Source organism: Alexandromys fortis, unplaced genomic scaffold (assembly GCF_014885135.2).
Source record: "Alexandromys fortis isolate MF-2015 unplaced genomic scaffold, M_Fortis_MF-2015_v1.1 scaffold_228, whole genome shotgun sequence".
Lineage (NCBI taxonomy): Eukaryota > Metazoa > Chordata > Mammalia > Rodentia > Cricetidae > Alexandromys > Alexandromys fortis.
The window spans coordinates 47,013-69,792 of NW_026068115.1; the positions used below are offsets into that span (position 1 = coordinate 47,013).

General features: G+C 36.9%; 1 protein-coding gene across 6 annotated transcripts in view; it reads right to left on the reverse strand.

Moving 5' to 3' along the window:
- Rc3h2 (ring finger and CCCH-type domains 2) overlaps positions 1-22,780 on the reverse strand; it is a 77,122-nt gene that overhangs the window by 9,778 nt on the left and 44,564 nt on the right. Inside the window, exons 14-21 of one of the 6 annotated variants that reach the window (XR_007589120.1) lie at positions 21,889-22,035; positions 21,344-21,557; positions 20,889-20,973; positions 20,384-20,465; positions 20,168-20,302; positions 19,273-19,380; positions 19,025-19,173; positions 15,477-17,864 (exon numbers count right to left, since the gene is read on the reverse strand). Coding sequence is in view for 5 of the 6 variants with exons in the window: in XM_050124827.1 (XP_049980784.1) it covers positions 17,669-17,864; positions 19,025-19,173; positions 19,273-19,380; positions 20,168-20,302; positions 20,384-20,465; positions 20,889-20,973; positions 21,344-21,557; positions 21,889-22,035 (1,116 nt within the window). In the remaining variant the exon portion in view is untranslated. Of the gene's footprint in view, positions 1-14,065; positions 17,865-19,024; positions 19,174-19,272; positions 19,381-20,167; positions 20,303-20,383; positions 20,466-20,888; positions 20,974-21,343; positions 21,558-21,888; positions 22,036-22,780 lie in introns of those variants that run through there. The other 5 variants (XM_050124827.1, XM_050124825.1, XM_050124824.1 and 2 more) reach the window with 5 other exon arrangements.

Consider the following 22,780-nt stretch of genomic DNA (forward strand, 5'->3'; position numbering starts at 1 on the left):
AGTGGGGGGGAGGGGGAGAAGGGTAGGGAAGGGGGGAGGGGGAGATGTGTGGGAGGAGGGGGAGGGAAAGGGAAACGGGGAGGAGGTGGTAATTTTTAAAAAAAAATAAAAAAAATGTCACTTTCAGGTATTTTGTCACAGCAGTGAGAAAAATTGATGTGGGATGCCCCCTCTGTATGTGGTGAATATGTTTTAGTACCATTGGTTAATAAAGAAGCTGCTTCAGCCTATGGCAGATCAGAATATGGCTAAATGGGAAATCCAAACAGATAAACAGGGAGAAAGAAGGCAGAGTCAGAGAGATGTCAGCAGCTGCTGGAGGAGTAAGATGCCAAAGCTTTACTGGTAAGCTACAGGGAAAGCAGTGATAGACAAATTATTAGAAATGGATTAATTTATATGTAGTGCTAACCAGTAAAAAGCCTGAGCCATCAGTCAAACAATAATAATTAATTTTAAGCTTCAAATTGATTATTTCATAAGTGATTGCAGGGACTGGCAGGACAGAGAAAAGACTTCCAGTACACATGGTATCTTCTCCCTCTCTTTGTAACTTGTTCCTCTTGATAAAATGTTAGTAACAGAACGATTTGTTGTTTTGTTTTTTTTTTTCAGATAGTGTCTCACAGTGTAGCTTCAGCTGGCCTGAAATTCACAGTCAACTTCCTGCCTCAGCTTCTCAAGTGCTAGGATTATAGGTATGACCTACCATAAGAGCCTAAAGATTTAAGAAGTTGGAAATGTTAAAAAGATCTCAAATTCACATTACACTGATATTGAGAGGATGATAAAAGACACTGAGTGTGTGAGAAATATGGTTAAAATTTAGTTCTGAGTCTTAAAATCATGTAACAACTGAGACAAGAATATATTAGAAAATAATTGGGCCATCACTTGCATTTTTAGTCCATTATTTTATTCTTCATATTCTTCCCTTGGATTTCTTTATGCTTCCAAGAAATGTAAATGTAGCTAATAGTCATTACTGTAATAAAATATCCTAGTAACACTGGAAGAAAACAACAAACATGATAGAAGGTTTATGTGTTTCAGGAATCTGGGCATGTCTTACTTGCTCAAGGTTTGTATGATAGTGAAGTCAAACTCACTGGAGCAGCAGCTGAGGTGGGGCAATAGGGTAACAGAGTCACTATTAAGCTGGCATTCATGGTTGATGACCAATTTTATTGCTTAACCATGGGTTTCTCCAGAAAATTGTTTATTTTGTTGCATGTGTGGTGTGTGTTGTACATGGTTACAGGCACACATGTGTGCACATGAAGACTGAAGGTTGACTTCTAGAGTCTTCCTCAATCATTCTTTACTGTGCCCATTGAGAAAAGGTCTCTCATTGAACCAGAAGCTCCTGATATGGCCAGTTTAAACTAGTCAGTTTTTCCAAGGATTCCATCTCTACATTCCAAGAACTTGTAATTATGCAAGTGGGCCTATCCATCTTCCTAAGATCTGAACTCAGGTCCTTAAAGTTGAGAGACACATGATTTAGCTGCTGAGCCATTTCCCCAGCTTTGTTTGTTTGGTTTTGGTTTGTTTGATTTGAGGTTTCTTTTTTTGGAGTTATTTTGGGGGGGGAAATTTTTTTTTGAGACAGGAGCCTCACTCTGTATTCCCAGCTGACCTCCAAAGTATTGGGATTACAGGTATGCACCACATGCATGGCCTCATAGTCTTGTTCCTGCCTGCTGGTGTTTGTGAGTGTATCTGTGTGCCTGTGCAAGCACTCACATGCATGACATTTATTGAAGGAGACATAGAAGAAAAAGAGGAAGAGGGAGGGGAAGAAAGAAGAGAGATGAGGACCAGCAAGATGGTTCAGTGGGTGGGGCTCTTGTCACCAAGCCTGACAACCAGGGTTTGATTCTAGACTCATATAGTTAAAGGAGAAAACTGACTCCCTGGCATATTGTGGGCTCTCTCTCTCTCTCCCTTTTTAACTATTTAAAAGAAGAGAGCCCAAAACTAAGATGGAGGAGATGAAGAGGTGGCACAAAGTTTTTTTGTTTTGTTTTTAGAGACAGGGTTTCTCTGGCTGTCCTGAAACTCATTCTGTAGACCAGGCTAGCCTTGAACTCACAGAGATCAACCTGTTAATATGCTCAATTAAAGATTTTCAATGTAATAACCAATCTGCATTTCTGAAAAAAAGCATGTTTGGACTTGATGTGTTATATTTTGTATGCTTATATACTAAAATCCTGTTGCAACTTATAATAAAATAGCTCCACCCTGGCCCAGAATGAAGTATAATAAAGATTGTTTTTTAGGGGTAGACTCACAGGAAAAGCAGTGATTAGCAGTTCTCTGTGTGAGAGGGGAACTGGAACTGAATCCAGCAGCCAAGGGGATGGCACACACTTTTCATCTGCATTTATAGTACATGAGACCTTGCCCAAAGTGGGCTGGTATCTTAAAGGCTATTGACTGAAGGAGTTTCCACAGCACCTCCCCCTTTGTCTAAATAAGATAGGTCTAAGCCTAATACAAAACTATATACAATAAGAACAAATATCAAGTATTGTCCAGAGAAAAGAAGCCAAAACATACATAGAAATTAGAATTATAACCAATATGAACAATATCAAACAAGAAACATATGCTAAATGTTTCAATAATTATCATATCCTAAGGAGTCTAAGTCTTATGTTTAAAACACCCTGGCTAAGTCATGAGAGGAAAGTAACTATGACTATCTAGTCTTCAACCCCATCACAGACCTGAGAAGGGTAATTATATTACTTGACTAAACAGGAAGCACAGTCAAGCAACTAACAAAATGGGCAAGAAATAACAAAGACAACCTGCTCTCTGGGCAGTCACCCAAAGTCTCATTTGCAAGTTGGGGCAACCAACTTTGGTTAAGGCCTAGAGTAACTGAGAGACCATTTTCAGAGGCAGGAAAAATTTCAAAACCATCTTACCCTGTCTTGGCAAGATTTGTCAATTTTTTTGCTTATATCCTGCTTGTCCAGTCTGGACACCATGCATTCGAGGGAGAGGTAGATCTTTGCGCAAAGGCCAGTTGTGCACAGAAGAAAACAAGCTCCAAGTGGAATATCTTCAGTGCCCAACATTCTCTCAGGAATAGATCTGTACTGCCAGGAGCAATTGTGTCTCACATCAACAGAATCCTAAGTTATTTAAATGCCACATTCTACAGTTTTTTTTGAAGTAGTTGAAGAATACATATCTAAGCAGAATACAATCTCTGTGCATTCAAAGAACCTGATTAGTCTAAATATAAGTATGACAAACATGGATTACTATTGACCTATAATTCTTAATACTTATATAGTTTAAAGAGTAAGGCTTCATATTAAAACATTAAACAATTGTTAAACAACTTTGCAGAAAATGAGAACAATGACTTTCCAATGAAACAATGTATAAGTATCATGATCAGAAATAGAAATGTAGAGTGCAATATGATAAATATATCCTAAAATTGCATCAATATACAAAATATCTTAAGCAGAGGTAGAAGCAGGGATGCATACAATATGACAAAATAACTTTGCATAGGTGCACAAATATTGTAAACAGAAATAGGAGAATATTGCTGGCTCCTGACAGAATGCTGCAGCTCCCTTAAGAGAGGTCTTCCTGATTCAGTGGTAGAAAAAACAAATCCAGGTTTTGAAACAGTGGCTTCCTGGGCCTGGGCCATTTTGTCAGCACAAACTCTGATTCTTTAAAGAGGTCCAGCTATGGAGCATTTCAATGGTGTCTTTGAGCAGTGTTTTCAAGAGTGCTACAACTTGCTTAATGACAACATAGACCTGTTGTGTGCCTGAAAATGGGGCTGTGAGCATGGCATGTGCTAAACAGGACTCTGCTCCGCCATGTTGGACTGGGTAGAGCCAAAAGGCAAAGCAGCCTTAGTCTTAGTAAGGATGCTTAGTATTTTAAGAAGTGCTTCTGGTCAGAAAATAATTACAGATATGCATTAAAGACAAATCCAGAAGGAAAAGACATCTAAATGGGTCACAGTGTTGGATAAATGTACATAGGCTTGGGAGAGAGAAGGAAAAGAATATAGAGAGTCATAAAAAGAAGAAATTTTTTTTTAAAAAGTAAGGTCTTTAAAGAGAGAGTACAGAGATAGTCATGGATTAAAAGGAGTAAATAAAAATAAGCCACATAAATATGGAAACTACAGATTATGTATACTATTGTGTTTTCTTTGAATTTTTGACTGTGAAGGAGCTAAGTACAGAGAGACATTTTATTGTACATGCTACTAAGCTAAACCAACAATTTTAAAGGTATTTTGACTTCAAAATATAGGCCTAAGGATATGTTGCTTTGGAAAAGAGGTTCTTCTTTTGTTTCCACAGAAGATGAGAACCTATGTATTCCTTCCAGACTAATGTGGTTTGATGAGCCAAAATTTCCCAAAAGGTTGCTGTGAACACCCCCAAAAATTACTTTGTCTGATGAAGGAAGGTCATTGGCTAATAAAGAAACTGGCTTGGCCCATTTTATTGGTTAGAACATAGGTGGGTGGAGTAAACAGAAGAGAATGCTGGTAGAAAGAGGAAGTGAGGTCAGACTCTGCTCTGCTCCCTGAGGACTCGACAGCTCTGCTCTCTGGAGCAGAGACGCCAGGCTTCGCTCTCCCAGGCAGCTCCGACCCAGGATGGACGTAGGCTAGAATCTTCCTGGTAAGCGCACCTTGGGGTGCTTACACACATCATTAGAAATGGGCTAGTCCAGGTGCGAGAATTAACCTGTAAGGGCTAGAGTTCATGGGCCAAGCAGTGTTTAAATTAATACAGTTTGTGTGTTGTTATTTCGGGCATGAGCTAGCAGGTGGCTGGGGTGCTGGGGACGCAGCCCCGCCACACTTATTTCAACATTTGTCCAACAAAAAGCAGGAAACTGTTTGGTGAGAACTATGCCAAAATTCCCAAATATTGTTTATAAATGTTTGTTTTCATTTAAAGGGGGTATGCTATAGTGATTTGCATTCGTATAGATCTTAGTTTATTGATAAAAATTTAAGGTCAATTTTGTTATACTATGTATATGTATTTCTGATCTTGATTAATGTATGTGTTTGTCCAGCTCATTTAAAAATGTTATGTATAATTAAGAAATATAAGTTAATATATAATCATCTATAACAGTCAAACTTGTAGTCAAGTTAGTTAGGTTTTCTAGATATACAGAGATATATTTCAGTTAGATAAGTATTCTTCAAATCTTTCAGAGACCTTCAGAATATGGCATTTAAGATGTTTTAATAACTTAGGACTTTTCATGACAATGAGACACATCTGCTCCTGGCAGCATCAATAACTTCAAGAGGAAGATTGGTACTGAAGAGGCTCCTTATGGAGTTTGTTAGCCATTTGGGAAAGAAACTACTCTTGTCTAGACTGCTTGATGGCATGCTGTGTGAACTGGACATGCAGAACCCACAGAGAAATGACTGCTGAATTTGCCTAAAGGTGAGACAGTCCTTTGGGGGGGGGTTCTGTTTCATGAAAGAGACTGCCAGAGATTTGGCAGGACACAGAAAAAAGCAACTGATGGACTTTGCCATTGCAAGGAAGAACAGATCTTCAAGTTTCCTGCTTTATGGAAAAGTCTGCTGGATACTATGGGCCTGTGGGCTGAAGATTGGATGCCCAAAGAATACAGAACTTGCCAATTCTAGAGTTTTGGAAGTTGCTTACAATGCACTTTCTGTTTACTTTGGTAAAATTATATCCTTCTGGAGTCTTTGATGGAGTTGATATAAATAAAGTAGATATAAATAGTGTAACTGTAATTTTTGCTTGATAGCTGTTTTGTTGTATGTAATTTTACTATGTTAAAGTTAAGACCTTCCTTTTTATTTGAACAGAAAAGGGGAAATGGTGCAGGAGGTCCTTTTGTCTATGTGTTGCTTTTATTGGTTAATGAATAAAGAAACTGCTTTGGCCTATAGCAAGGCAGAACTTACTTAGGCAGGGAAAACTAAAACGAATTCTGGAAAAAAAAAGAAGGTGAAGTCAGGAGAAGCCATGGAGCCACTGCCAGAGACAAGACATGATGAGACTTTGCCAGTAAGCCACAACCATGTGGTGATATACAGATTAATTGAGATGGGTTAATTTAAGATATTAGTTAGCCAGAAATACACTTAGCTATTTGGCCAAACAGTATTGAAAATAATATAGTTTCTGTGTAATTATTTTGGGACTCTGGGCAGCCAGAAACATACAAGTGGAGTACTACAACAGTTTGTAATCCTTATTTAGCAAAACTTTACTTCTTCAAACATTCTTTCCAAAGTATCTACATTTGCCGGGCGGGTGGTGGCGCACGCCTTTAATCCCAGCATTCGGGAGGCAGAGGCAGGCGGATCTCTGTGAGTTTGAGGCCAGCCTGGTCTACAAAGGGAGTTCCAGGACAGGCTCCAAAGCTACAGAGAAACCCTGTCTCAAAAAACCACACACACAAAAAAAGTATCTACATTTGAATCAGATAGCAAATTGTCATCTGGGTCATGTGCCTCTGAGCAGGTAGTCCTCTCCTTGTTTATCAGTTCTGACAATTTCCTCAATTGATTCCAATGTTTTTTTTTTTACCACTGTCTTTTGTAAAGCCTGAATCTCTTGACCTGTGAACATTTCTAAGGATTTCATTGAATCAAATAATTTTTGGTCCTCATTCTGCACATGTGATTACAAGGAATTAAATTTTTCCATTAATGATAACTTCTTATCCTTGGATATTATTTGGATGGCATGCAGATTGTCTTCCTGGAGAGATATTCAACAGTGTGAATCCTTTCAGATAATCTCTCAGTACCCTTTTGTAAGGTTTCATAACCCACTGACATGGATTGAATTTTGGCTGTCAAATTAAGGTTCTCCTTTTCAATGGTATGAATCCTTTCAGCTAACTTCTCATTATCAGTCTATAAAGACTGTATCATTTCTACAAGTTTCTCATTTTTGACTCTGTTATTAAACCACTTCTTTACAGATATAATATGAAAAACAAAGGTGAGCCCTATGATCACACACACACACACAAATGTACAGGGTAACTCCTGTAACTCTTGCAGAATTCCATCCATAATAGAAACAAAAAGGTTGTTAAATTCCTCAATGGAGATATTGTCTACCATTATTTTGGGGTTTGTTTGCAATTTTCTAATTTATTTATTTATCAAATGAACTTACTCCCATTACAGTTTTCAGAAAATTGTTGTAGGTGTAATAATCTTTATTGGCCAGCAGGTGTTGCAGTTACAGGTGTGGGGCAATGTGAAAAGTTGAGGAGTAAACAAAGTCCCAACGCAGTTCCACAGTGGCAGCAGCTCAAATACTAACAAATATACTAAGAGCAATTAAATCAATTCTGTATATGGAAAAGGGTCGAGCAGAACTTAGAGCTTACAGGCAGTTGTAAGTTACAAGGGCAGCAAGGTTACTGGCCAGGCATTTGCAGATCCGAACTGGGAATGCAAGCTAGAGGACCCTGCCCCACAAGACAGAGATAGGCCTGATTAAAGCAGGCCAGGCAGAAACCAGAGAAGCCCTGGAGGGATTTCAGCAACAAACTTCTTAGTAGGTGTGATCAAGTCACATGGGTGGGGGTGGGAGAAGGCTGCAGACCTTCCGGGCAGGTCCTGATAATGGTACGGGCCTGGGTGCCACATGGGCACCAATCTGTTGCAATTTATACTAAAACTGGCCCAGAATGGAATCTACTAAAGGTTTATTTTTTAGGGGAAGACTCAGAAAAAGTGGTGATCAGTACTCTGCTCTGCATGAGCAGGGAACTGGAACCAAATAAAGCAGCCAACGGGCCTTGTGCACTTCATCTGCATTTATAGTACATGAGACCACACCCAAAGTCAACTGGTATTTTAAATGCTGTTGGCTGAAGGAGTTCCCACAGAAAAATCATTATGTATATATTAATAATTTTTTTACATATATGTTCCTAAAGAATTTCTGGTTATGTCATTATCTGGTTTTATTGTCAGGGTTACTTTGGTGCCCTGGTTTGTTGACACAAACCTAGACAAATATATGAAGAAATATTAATTCTAGAAAAGGACTCCATGAGACTGGCCTGTAGGCAAGCCTGTGTGAGCATTTTCTTAGAGGTTGATGTAGATAGAAGAGTCGAGCCCATTCTGGGTCGTGTGCCTCTGAGCAGGTAGTCCTCAGGCAAAGCAAGCCAGTTATTAGCACTCTTCCATGACTTCTGCTTCAGCTCCTGCTTCCAGGTTCCTGCCCTAACTTCCCTCAGTGATGAAATGACCCTAGAGTTTAAGATAAAATGAACCCTTCCCTCCCTGTTGCTTTTAGTTGTGGTGTTTCACCACATAAATAGAAACCCTAACACATTTGGTTTAATAAAACTATTTGGAAGTTAACTTTTTCACTTTCTTAAGAACTTTTGTCAAATTGGTGCTATTTTAAGTATTTAATAGAACTGACTATAAGAATAGGTCTGGAATTTTGTCAGGTTTTCTGTAATGAATTCAATTTCCTTAGTAAGTATACAGCCTTACTAGGTAGCTCGTAACAAGTTCTTTGGCTGATTAATTTACTGCCTTTATTCTAGACTCTTTAACGATAACCAGAATACCCCAAAGATTTATCTCTGCTCTGTAAAAACATTGAGGGATTCTCTCAGTAGAGGGCACAGGAAGCTTTCCTGCAGTCACATGGAGGCCAGCAATGTTAATGTAAGGATATCCAGTAGAGCACTCCTCCATTCATGCATCTACCGTATGTGGTCCCTTATGGACACTTCAGTACACTAAAAATTTTCTGGTACTCTCAATAACAAAAACTGGTGTCTTGAAGCTCCCCTCCACCTTCCAAAGACCTACTGAGAACCTTCGTTCAATTTCCTCTGCAGCTGCATACTTCACCTGTGGCCTGGAGAATGGTTCTCTGCTAGTCAACTAGTTTGAACCTGAGCAATCCAACAGTATTTTACCCATATTTAGACTGAGTATAGTGTCTCCTATGAGGTCTGAAGCCCAGCCTTGAGAAGTGGCCTCTTTCAACTCTGCCCTTAGGAACGATTTGCTGAACCAGTGTGCTATATTTTACCTTATAATTACTTAATTAAAATAGTTTAGTGTTCAAAAAAACACATCCCATATAACCACTACATGGTTTCTGTCTCCTGATTGGACATAATCCTACTGCCAAAACAAAACCTGTCTATAGGATGCATGCTGTTGTATGACTCTCCTTGCCTCAAGTGTGGACTTGACCTAAGGCCTTTCTTTTGAGGACTAAAATATCACAAAAGTAATGAGATGCCACTTCCAAAATACAGTTCTAAAACTAACTTTTCGGCTTTCTTGCTTGCTATATGGATTTTCTTGCCACCTAGATGAGCCAATCTCATCCAACTGCCCACTGTGAGATGTCCTACAGAGGCTCTTCTGGGCTCCAATGGACAGCCAGCAAAAGCCTGAGGCTTTCATCCCAACAGTTCATAAAGGAGATCCTGCCAACCATTATAGTGGTGAAGTTGGAAGCTTATCGTTCCACATCTGAGCAGTGAAATGATGGCAATGCCAACTAACTTTTGGATTGCAGTTTCTAAAAGAGACTCATAGGACCCATTCAAGCCACATTCAACTTCCTTACCTACATAATCTGAGATAGTAAGTACTGTTGTGTTACACTGCTGTTTGGATGGCAATTTATGTGAAAACATAAAAGTAATACAGGCAAATGACAATTTACTCGTGTATCCATTTTTGCAAGCTCAATTTTTAAAAATTTTATTTTTATGCATATGGATTTTTTTTTTTTTTGCCTGCAAGTATGTCTGTATGCCATGAGGGTGTAGTGCCCATGGAGCCCAGAAGACATCAGATTCCCTGGGACTGGAGTTACAGATAGTCCTGAGTTGTCATCTGGGAGCTGGAAACCCAGGTCCTCTGGAAGAGCAGCTAGTGCTCTTAACCACTGAACCATCTCACCAGCCCTGGCAAACTGAATTTTTAAGGAATTCATCTAAGTTGACACTTCATCATCCTCTTCAGAGGTAGACAAATACTAGCTTATTTACTCAATTTTTCAGAAATAAAAATTATATCCACACAAAAGCATTTATACAAATGTTCATAGCAGCTTTATTTGTAATAGAAATTTGAAACAACTCAAATGTCTTTTAATGGATGATGGTTAAACAAACCACGGTATATCTGCACCATGACATAATACTCCGCAATATAAAGGAACAATCTATTAATATATGCAACAACTTGAATGAAGTTCAAGGTAATTGTGCTGAAGTCAGTAAAAAAAAAAGCCAATTTCAAAAGGTTACACATGGTATAATTTCATCTATATAACACTGTCACCGTGACATAACTGCAGAGATGGTTGTCAGGGTTCAGAGGGTATGGTAAGAGAACGATGTGAATATAGAGGGCGACAGGAATGAACGAGAGGAGACGACGGTCATCTTAGCAATGACCTTTCCACAAACCTACACTTGAGAAAACTGCATCAGAACCACCCACATGCCTTACTTTGTGGGTGGGCATATACAGGTGAATGAACACACACTAAGCTGAGGAGGGGTAATAATGTCTATGGATTGCCTGTTAAGTCAGTTTTCTGGTTCTGATACTGTACTAGCTATGCAAGATACTACCATTGGATAAACTATGTGAAGGGTACATGGTAATGTTCGTACTTTCTGTAACTTCCTATGAATCTATAACTATTACAAAATAGTTTTTTTTTTAAAAAAATACTTTTATTGATCTCCATCCTCTTGGACTTAGATATCTATTTTAAATTGCACCTTTAGTTACTTTCTATCTGATTCTCATTAAGGTTAGGTTTTGAGAAAATCCTGAAAGACCTAGTCATGAAGCTATCCCATGGGCATCTGAACTACTCTGTTAAACATGTTATTTCAATAGGGATTAACTATAAATCTCTCTAAAATTTTATTTCTTCCATGATGCTTCCTTTCCTTGCTAGGTGTGAACACATGTGACCTCAGCACTCCAAATTGTGAGTTCAAGGCCAAGAGGGCTACACAAGACCCTATCCCTGTAGTAACTCAATTCCTCTGCCTGGTTCACTTCATGGCTTTTCTTCTTGCTTTTTCCTATACTCAAGTCACTCTGGGGCTTATACAAGACTGCATGTGACAATCGTGTCTTCCTTCAGCAAAACAGAGTTATCTTTAAACAATCCCCTAATAATGTATACATGCCTAATGTATGTTTCTGCACAGCAAATCTGGTCAGTTGTTCTCCCCAACCTCAATCTTCAAGCTCATCTCTTTTCTGCCATGCCTGCATGGCCATGTATTCTACATTTAACTTACAGTATTGACCCAGCTTCTTTGCTAGTCTATCTCCAGCTTCATCTTTTACATCACTCCCAAAGTATCCTTTCTAAAAATCTCAAATTATTCAGCTTATGTAACTTCCAAGATTCTTTTATGATTTTGTTAGTAAGGTAGTCAATGCCCATCTTCCTTTTCTAGCAATGTAAACTTGGGCAAATTTTCAAAAGCATCTATTTCTTTTGACTAGAAATGGTGAAAATAATCTACATTGTAACAATTATAACTCTGTCTGAAACATACTCAGAGAACAACTGGCTGTTTTTATTATTACTAAATCCCATTCCTTTTTTTTTTTTTTTGTCCTGATTTTTCAAGACAGGGTTTCTCTGTGTAAAGTCCTAGCTCTCCTGGAACTAGCTCTTGTAAACCAGGCTGGCCTCAAACTCAAGGAGATTTGTTTGACTCTGCCTCCCAAGTGCTGGGATCGAAGGTGTGCACCACTGTCCCCTGGCTTAAATCCCATTTCTTAAACTTTCCACTTAGGTGGAAATGGATCCAACAACCATTACTGTTACCTTTTTGAGAGAAAGCAAGATGGCAGAACTCGGACTCTATTACCTTTCTGGTTATGAGATCTTGGCAAATTACATAACCTATCAAATATAAAACAAGATTACAATACAAAATAGAGGTAAAGGTCGTGAAGGTAATCTGTTACAGGTACAAATGTTATGCAGGATTTAAAGTCTAGCTAGAGGTGGTCTCACAGAGAAGCACCCCCTCTTGCTCAATTCAACTACAACTAGCCCCTTAGTAGGTAGCTTTCTGAGTTATTCAAATTGGTCTTTACCATTACTACAAGTTTCTAGCGAAAGGGCTCATTTCATTGACCTATAATCTTAGGGGCTTATTACACATAAGTGGGGTGAATAAATAAAAGTACTCTGAGGTCAATGACAATGGTGCTGAGATTCATGCCATTTTTAAAAAAACTTTCTGAAGTCTACAGAATGATTTTCATAACACATGACTTTGTCCTATTTATGCATCTGTCCTATTATCTCCCAGACAGTAAACTCAGTATTATATTTTACACCACCACCCATTTAAAAAGTGCTCTATATTGAAATGTCAAACATAATTAAGAAATATTTCATCTCCTTAGGTCTATTTACCTCCCAATGTATACCAACGAAGCAGGTGAACATTTAAGTCCCTACTTAAGGAGTGTCTTTGCAGCTTTATTAAAGGTATTATCAAGAAAATCAGGACAACTAAAACATACCATAAACTTAACATTGACACTAAGCAAACAACTTTTAAGGTGGACAAATAATTTTATTTTGTGCATGCAAATACATGTCAAGTACTGCAAACTTTTTTCCATCAATTTTCTCTCAAACACTGAAAATCATGATGCTCTAGTTTGTGAACAGCCAAAGCTAATATCTCTTCACTTCAGTGCTACAGCAAAAACACATAGAATTCACTCTTTGCTATTCACTATCATCACAACCCTCATTGTTCCATCTCTGCCCTCCCCCCATATACAGGCCTTATAAGTTCTAGCCTTCCCCCCATTTAATCCTATTCCTATAGCACAAAGGGAAACATTACAATTTGGAAATTCAAATTGAAATAAATGGAATAGAATTTATTCCCATATATATATTCCTCATATTTCATTGTACAGAATTATTTTATAGTTTTAAATAGAAGCTGAGTATATGTCTTAAAAATGAGCATTAAATCCATCTTAGAGATGGTGCCTGCTTTTTACATGATGGATGTACACCATCTTTAATTTCATTTACATTTCAATCGAACAATAGATTTGCAAAGAAATTGTCTAATACAGACGTAAAAATATTCACACTAAGCTTCACAATCGGTTGTACAATTGACAAATAGGCCTCTTTCCCCAAACTTTCCAGCTAAGCAAATTTATAAAATGTAATCAATGCAACAAGAAGAACATTTCTCTTTCACTTCCAGGGAAAAGAATACGCAATAAACAGTATAAATGCAGACGGCAGTTGTTGTAAGCTAACCACGATACTCCCAAGTGGCTGTACAGTGGGTATGTGCAGTACAAATAAAAGCCACATGTGTTGTATCACAACTACAGTATAATTGTTTGCCCAGCTAAGAGAATGCATGCACTTTCATGCTGTGGGTTATAAAGAGAGGCCCAATTCTTGACAGGTTGATGGAATATGTGCAAATGACTTTGGCTTTTGGCAGTACTAAGTGCAGCCAGTATCTATTTTCCATTGGTTTAGGGGATATTTTTTAATTTTTTATATAAAAGAAAAAAAATAATTGCCAGTTTCATACTTGGGGGAATAACTCCCCTTAGAGTAAAAATAAGTCTCCACTCAAATGTGGGGTGTTCTGATCTGGGGTTTGACTCCTTGTACTCCCTTGCCAGCAAAGGGATACAAAGAAACAGCTCATGTAAAGGAGTTACTAGCAAACTTAATCTTTAGAAAACAGGATACTCCTTGAGCATGTTCATTTGTGTTCTGCTTGCAGAAGGTGCCCTTCTGTAGAAGAAGTTACAGTAAGTGATCCCATCAGTACTCTTGATTCACTAAAACACAAGAAAAGTTCTAAGACACTAATACACAGCTTGCAATGCAACTTTTCTCTTTAATGATTAATTACCAATATTGATGAGAGACTGCTCAGAAAATAATTTAAAGAAACAAGGGAAGAAATACTCAGATTCACAGCTGAAATCATATGCTGAATCCGATTGTTATAACGTCCAACTCTAGCTAAAAAGACAACATGGGCTGTATCACATTTAGAATTCAAAAGTAGGGCAGGTGGCTTTTAAACATTTTTTTTCAAATGGTTAAATGATTTTATTTTTCAAAAGTCCTACAAACCACTGCATTCTGTATATAAAATCAGGATGTGCTTTGTAACTCAGCATCAACTTGAAATCTGGGTCAAAGTGACTAGGATCCATACAAAAGGGAATTTTTAGTTTTTGTATGAGAGGTTTCATTTAATTCCTTTACTAGGGTAAACAGTACCAAAGGAGAGGGTAAGTGCCACAGGCCTAAAGAGCTACTTTTTTTTTTTTTTTTTTTTTGAATGTACAGCTGTCCCCACATCCCCACATATACTGGTTTACTGCACGGCATTAAAATAAGTCATGGTAGCATAGGTAAGAGAATATGATTTGTTTAGGTACCAACTAGAAGAAATACACATAGAACTCTTAGAATTCATAAAATGAAATGACCCTACACAAGACTAAAGATGCTATATTCACAGCATCTGAATGTGGTACACTGACTGGATTTAGAAACTGGGAAGAAAAACAAAACACAAGGAAACTGACATCATTTTTCTGCTTTTCAGACCTCAGAGTGCTTTTTCCTGATTATACCCATAGGCAACACATACAGTTTAGATATCAACATTACTAATTTTCTCTTCTATTGCAGCTGTAATCTCTGATCCCAAATGTGTTCATCATAATGTCTTATTAAAGGGTCAAAGTGATGATTGCCCCCAATTTTAATAAGCCATGTTCTAGGTCTTTTTGTACTATTTTCCTTATGACATCATTAGGTATCATTTTGAAGAAAGGTCAGACTAACTGTCCTTTCTTCTGAAGTGGCAGAAATCCAATGGCTTTATTTCACATTAACCCACCAAAACAGACAGTAGGTTGTCACTACATAAAAGATGCAATACAGAATAATGAAACAAAAACAATTCCTCTGTTGTTAGTGAGAAAGAGTAAAAATCTAAGAATAGGGAGTTACTATTTTCTGGGACCATCTACTGCAAGACAAGTATTATTTTTGACACTAAGTATTTGAGACATACCAATAAGGTTGGCAGGAACACATACTGATGCAAATGTAATTTACTGAACAAGTAGGCAAACACCTAGGCATCCCAACCCCCTCCAGCAGAGTACAACCACGCTTCAAATGTCAATTTTAAAATTAAAAAGATAAGGATAATTACACAAGATCAATTTATGTAGTATATAACCACCCTCAGAAAGTACTGAAGATGTTTGTGTAGTTCTGTTGCACAGAGGGTTCTTTCCCTGAGGGCACATAAGGAGCTCTCAACTGTTAATAGGTCTCTATTTTGTAACAAAATAGCAATTTTAAAATCTTAAAAAAAAAATACATTACCTTCAACATGGAAGATCTCACTATTAAATATCCATGAAATAGACAGACTGGTTTACATAACCTTTTTGGAATTACAAAAGGAAAAAAAAGAGCATTGGAAGCATTTCAAATGTAATAAGCTCATATTCATAGAAAGGTTCTGATATAAATTATATAACAATCAAGTTCCTGTAATATCCTAGGCTAATACATAATGTCAGAAATAAGTTAATGTAACATGGTTTAAAACTCTTGTTCCTATTCATTTCAGGTTATAGAGTGAAATAAATAAAATGTCTTTGTAGGGATGGGGAGCACTGGCCATGGCAAAAGGTACAGTATTAACCAAAGGAAATTAAGTCAAGGCTACTGTGCTGTTATGCTACAAACAAACATCTCCATACACTTACGTATTAAATAAATGTGTAAGATCTTCCATACTGACACCAGAATATCAAAACTACCCCTTTGTTTCTCAGGTATTATTTACAACTTATCAGTCACCTTATGAGCATGTTCATTAAGACAGTTATCAAACACCAGTATTTACTCATTCCAATCAAGAAATTTCAGGGAAATGTCAAGCCTCCCACCCCTGGAAATGTGCACAAAACTTTTTATCAAAATCTTATCTGATACAATGCTGTGGTTTTTTTTTTTTTTTTTTTTTTTTTTTTGTAAAATAACTAAATAGCTCAGACGACCAATAACATGATCCTGTTTAAGCATCTTGCTAGCAGGAGAAGCCCTTACATACAGTACACCTGGTGAAAGATCAGCTTGGCTTAAAATATTCCAGTACAATTTTCAGAGTAAACAACTTCACAGAAGTTAATTAAAAAACAATAAAAGTCAAACTAATCTTAAAGAAATGGAGGAAAAACAAAACAAAACAAAAAAAACAAAAAAACCCCAACAAACTATAGGTAATATTACCACCAGGAAGAAATGCCCAGCTTTTGTTTTCAAACATTGACTGAAATTTAAGCTTCAATAAAATACCACTCACAAATCTGAGACATGGCTGGCTAGACAGATGCCAACTAAAAATTTCAGTCACATTATGGCAGGGCAGAAATTATTCATGTTTTTAAGTATGGATAAATGTTAGCCAATGTTCTACTACTACATGGTTCAAAGTCTTATCAACCTAATAGTCAGAAAACATGGAAAATTAAACCCAATATGAAGTAAACAATAAACAATATGTAACTAAAACAATGCAATGAACACCCAAATTAATTTAAATTAAAGACCCAGCAATACCGTCTTGTTAATCAGTGCAAACGCTACATACAGGGTTTTCTCAAGAAAGCTGAAAGCACCTGATTCTTCTGCCAAGTCATCAGATTCAATAATGTACAGGCTTAAATCTGCATTTAAAAAAATTGCCATTACATTAGTGCATAATTTATCAAAATTGTAAAAACGATTCTGCATAACTTAGGAGAATTTAATATCTAGTACATCAGCTGAAAGACTTAGGCACTTGGTTATATTTTTAGTTAATTACTTCAACAAGTAGCCTTTGTATAAATATTAACAAAGCAGAAACTATCCTTGAAAATGGAAAATTAAAAAAATTAAATGCTACAGATAAAAGCACTGCACCACACTTCTACATATAATGCAGTAAAGCTAGTATATAACCCTGTAAAACTCTATGGTAAGAACATCTAACTTCACTCTTCAAAAACAAAAAAGAAAAATACATGCAAAGCTCAATAAAAAAGATAAATAAAGCATCTGGAATGAGATGGATATTTCTCTCAGTGAAACATAAAATAGAAATAAATTAGTTAATTAATTAACTCTACTTTCACTAGATGTATCACTGTAGGATCCTGCTAGTTTAATAACTGAGTTGTTAATTTACTGTAGAAGCCATTTAAAATAGGAAATGGCTCAGTTACTGCACCGGATTGCTACAAACTCATAAAAAGCTGCTTGAAGCTTAAGTTAAATGTCCAAATTCCAATAATTTCTGGAAAGTGAACATTACCCTAGTAAAGTAAATTTTCTTTTTTTTTTCATAATGCTAATGCAAGAGGGCTTGAAGTATCAAAGAGTCCACAGGAAATGGATGCCCCCAATAATATTCTTTTTTTTTTTAAAAAAAATATACATTATATAATATATATTATATATATATATAAAAAGCTAGTGTAAATGCTTCCAAGGTGTGGTCACAAATTTGAAAGATGAGCCTCCTTTCAGCTGTTAACCATCTTCCCATTTGCAATAGGTTTTAAAAAGTCGTTTTTATCTTCAGACATAACATGAGTTTTCAGGATGAGATTGCCAACACTGACAGATGTGGTGATGGGGAGGCAGCCTGCACTGCTAACAGACACTGGGAGTGGCTGGTTAAAGCAAGATGTTACCGGCAGAACTGTTTTTTGTTCCTCCCTATGAGAAAATAAATGATAGTGAAAGCAAATTAACTTTAAGTACAAATATTTAAGAGTTACTATATATGTTCTCTAAAAGCTATTTCAAACTCTAAGAGCCCACAGAAAAAGTCTATCTTCTTTATCAAGAAAAGTATTGAATGGGGGCTGAAGCTGCTATTCCAGAGGACCTGGGTTCAATTCCTAGCACCCAAAATGGCAGCTCACAAAGGTCTGTAACTCGAATCCCAGGAGACACAATGCCCACTCTGGCCTCTGCAGGCACAAAGTTGGCACATGGTGCACAGACTAAATGCAGGCAAAATACCCAGACACACAAAAATTAATAAAAATCAAAGTAATTTTTAAAATATAAGAAGTCACTAAAAAGGTCCTATTTTCCAAATTTATGATAAAAATTAAAAAAAGACTAGATGACATATAAATTATCAACCTTAAGACAGGCCTAAATCTTTGGCAGTAATTAAACAAAATGGCAATATAGTAGTCAAGAAAATCCTAACATGATTTTTAAGACAAGAAACACTTAACACTTTTTGTTTTCTCTAGTTTTTATGATTTTTTTAAAAAAAAAAAGATTTATGCATACAGGTGCTTGTTTTCATGTATGGATGTGAACCACATGTGTGCTCTGCCCTTGGAAGTCTCAAGATTCTCTGGAATAAGAATTACTGATGATTGTGAGTAACCATGTGAATGCTGGGAACCAAACCTGGGGCCTCTGTAAGAGCAGCAAGTGCTCCTAACTCCTGAGCCTTTTTCCAGTCCCTTATGGTTTGTTTCTGAGACAGGGTTTTGCTATGGATTCCATGATAGTAACATGTAAGTAGCTGATCCTGACTCTGCCTAACAGGTGCTGAAGTTACAGCTGTGTTAGTCTAGGATTTAATTTCCCAATTACAAGTCTGGCCAAACTGAAGAAGTATACTAGTGACTAGAGAACTTTCATCCCAACAAATAGTTAAGTTTTGGGTTATTAAAATAAACTACTTTACAAGTTCAAATTTCCCTAAAAATACAGACTGACCAAATCATTACTTTAATACATAAGGGTTCCCCATAATAGTAAAAAGACAAAATTAATCTAATACTACATCTACTTCTCTAAATATTTATATCCTATGTCCCCTGCTGATGAAGGATCTGTCTAACACTCACAGAGTTACACGGTCTTCACCTAAACTCTGTCTCTTCTGCTTTACTGGGTCCTTCTGCTGTTGCTGGCCAAGATGGCCATTTTCGACTGCTGTTCCATTCAGCAACTGATCATTTTGAGAACTGATGCCAAGTTGTATGTCCAGGATTTCCTAAAAAAATAAAAAGTTAATCTTTCAATATGACAGTATTTTATGCATTTTAATTTACAACGGAACAAAGTCATCTAATTATCTAATTGTGGCACTTACTTCAATTTGTTCACTTTGTCCATCAGGTTCATCAGTATCAAGTGCTGAAAGCTCTAACTCAATATCTCTATCGGGCTTTGTATCTACTGTGTCTTCTGTATAGTCACTCTGTAAATAAGAAAAATAATAATTTTATACCTGCAGAACCGGAGGCCTCCTTTAAATTAAAATGGGAATCCTACAGATTTAGCTAAAGATCTGAAGTCTGAGAACTACTACTTCTACTCTAAGTTTAGAAAAATAATCCATCTGGGGACAGAGACAGAGACCCACACTGGAGCACTAGACTGAGCTCCCAAAGGCCAGTTGAAGAGAAGGAGGGAGAAGAAGTCAGGACCACGAGGGGTGCATCCATGCACTGAGACAGTGTGCCCCATCTAATGGGAGCTCACCAAAGCCAGCTGGACTGGGACTGAACGAGTATGTGATCAAACGGACCATCTGAATGTGGCTGACAATGGGGGCTGAGAAGCCAATGATAGTGGCACTGGGATTTGTCTCTACTGCATGTACTGGCTTTTTTGGATACTAGTCTGTTTGAATGCACACCTTCCTAGGCCTGGATGGAGGGGGGAGGGCCTTAGACTTCCCACAGGGCAGGGTACCCTGTCCTCTCTTAAGGAGGTAGGAGGAGGGAAATGGGAGGAGAGGAGGAGGGGAAGAAGTAGAAATTTTGAATGGTATTATTTATAAAGCAATAAATTTTTTTTAAAAATGTGCATATAAATAAAAAATTTTGGGCTGGAGAGATGGCATATCCAAATATATTTCTAAATATAAAAAAAGTAATCCATGATACCTTTGAAAAATTCACTAAAAATAGTAAGTACATCTCAATACATAGTTACAGAAAGCAAATACATTGATATGAAGCCAAGATATTCAGTTTTCTTACCTCTCCATTTCTCAGTTCAATTTCCTTGCTTAGAAGATTTAAAGTAAGATGTCGGCCTTCATCTAGGGAATTCCACTTCTGCTGCATGGCCAGAGCATTAGCTTCCCTCTGAAGAAGTAATGAGTTACTCTTGGCCTCCATGAAGAGAGAGAAAAACATAAACTTAGCTTTCAATTATTATTTACTTTTTAAAAATCAAAGCTAAATAGAGCCTACCTGCTGAAGTTCAATGCTCAAAAGGTCTCCAGTACTGGAATGCTTTCTATGACCAGATAAATCAGTAACAATGAATCTGTCCCTTTAAAAAGAAATATGTTTATTGCAGTAAAAGCGAGATATAAAGCAACTAAAGCATTAATGACTATATGTTCTTTGTAACTATCAACACTGAATATGTTTTAGTCATCATTCCAAATAGCTGTGTATCTACTGTGGCTTATTACATGGTAAACTAGTAGTGATACACACACACGCACACGTACATGTATATGGATGTAAAATTTTTTTTTTCAAGACAGGATTTCTCTGTGAAACAGTCCTGCCTGTTTTGAAACTCGCTCTGTAGACCTGTAGCAGGCGCAAACTCACAGAGATCTATCTGTTTCTGTCTTCTGAGTGCTGGGATTAAAGGCATGTGCCGACATCGCTCGGCTGGTTTCTATATTTTAAGATGCATGCAGTTTGAAAGTAAAGCATCATAAGGAAGTGAGAGCAAAGTTACCGATCAATATAGTGTGCTGATGGTGTGGCCTCATTTCCATATGAACTCCACCGTGAATCAACAGCATTGACATAAGGGACATAATCTGTAGGAAACAAAAAGAAACAATTATTAAAAAGCAGAAAAGAAGCCAGACAAGGTGGTGCACATCTGCAATACCAGCACTCAGGAGACTGAGGCAGCAAGACTGCCACAAGTTTGAGGCCAGCTTGGATAAAGAGTGAGACCATGTCTCAAAAATAAATAAATAAAAAGACAAAGAAAAATTTTAAAAATCAGTATGTAAGTACAAATATACTTTCTAAATGGCTGTGTATTTTTTTCCTACTAGCCAAAGGATTTGTTTAAAACACTTCATTCTCAGTTTTAGATGGTTAGATGAAATGTTTTCTATCTCACAGGTTAGAAATAAAAGTACATGGTATAAATTCTTTGGTATTACTAAAATGGATCACCTGATACACTGATGGGCTTAGTAGTACTTCCTTGGGAAGCAGTTGCCTGGATGGGATCTGTTGTATGGTAACCTGTTCGGGAGGATCGGGAAATTGCACCCCATTTTGAGATAATGGGTCCATCACTAAAGGGAATAATTGGGTCTTCTTCTTTTGTCCTTCTCTGAGTTTCAAATAAATGAACTCTTCTCTTAACATCCCCACTGTCCAGGTCCTGCACAAATCAAAGAATATCAATCAAAGGTCATTACTGTAGCTAAAGATAAAGTATGTTCTTAGAAGACAAATAATTAGGTTTTTCTGGTCAAATTTATACTAACTGTGGATCTAAATGGTATGTAACAACCATATTAAACTACTAAGTTATGGTTAAATAATTGAAACATTCCATGACATTTGTTTTGTTAAGATATTATCCTGCTATTTACACATAAGGTATACAGTCAGAATATAAAAAACTAAAGTCTTCATTTTAAAACTTGAAACATTAGCATTATCTTCCCTACCTCCAAAACCCCCTTTTACCCAGTCAAGCAAAATCATACCATTAGCACAGCATTTGAATTAGCGATTACGTCTTTGGGCTCTGAATCAATGGCATTTATACAAGAGCCTATGGTGCCACAAGACCAGGGAGAATAATGGGAAAGATGGTCTTCCTCAAATTTTGTGCCACTCACATTCTCAGAGAACTGATTAAAAAAGGGGAAAAAAGGCAAAATTAGTATGAGACCTAACTTTACAAGTTTGTAACCAATACTGAATAACTATTACACAATTAAAGGATCATACAGTTAATAACTGAACTCTTTCCAGAACTTATGTAACAGCTGGGCATGCTGCCTCATTTCCATAATAACTATAATATGGTGACCTGAGGAAGAACTGCATGGAGTTCAAGGTGAACATGAGCTATATTGGGTTCTACATCAGCCTGGTTGTGTGGATCAGAACCTTCTCTCAAAAGGAATAAAGCAAACAAATAATAAATAAATCAGCTCTAAGCAATAATATTCATATAACAGAAAATAGCACACCTTCTTTTCCTTTGTCTTGTAAGTTATTTATTCTATACATTCTTTCATATTTGTCCTATTAAGTGATTTTTAAAAATTTTTTTAAAAACACATTCAAATTTCATTTTAATTATTTATTTATTTATTTAGTGCTTATGTACACAGGTGCCATGAGGTGTGAGAAGCCAGAAGACAACTTGTAGGAGTTGGTTCTCTCCCTCCACGATGGGGGTCCCAGGAATCAGACTAAAGGTACCAGGTTCTACAGCAAGTAGTACAGCAAGCTACTAAAAGCTTACTAAAGTTTACTGCTTCAGTCCTTTAAGTGTTCTTACAAAACTCCTGACAAATAATATCAAAAATAATAATAACACACTAAAATGGTATGTAATGCTAGCAAAAAAAAAAAAAAAAAAAAAAA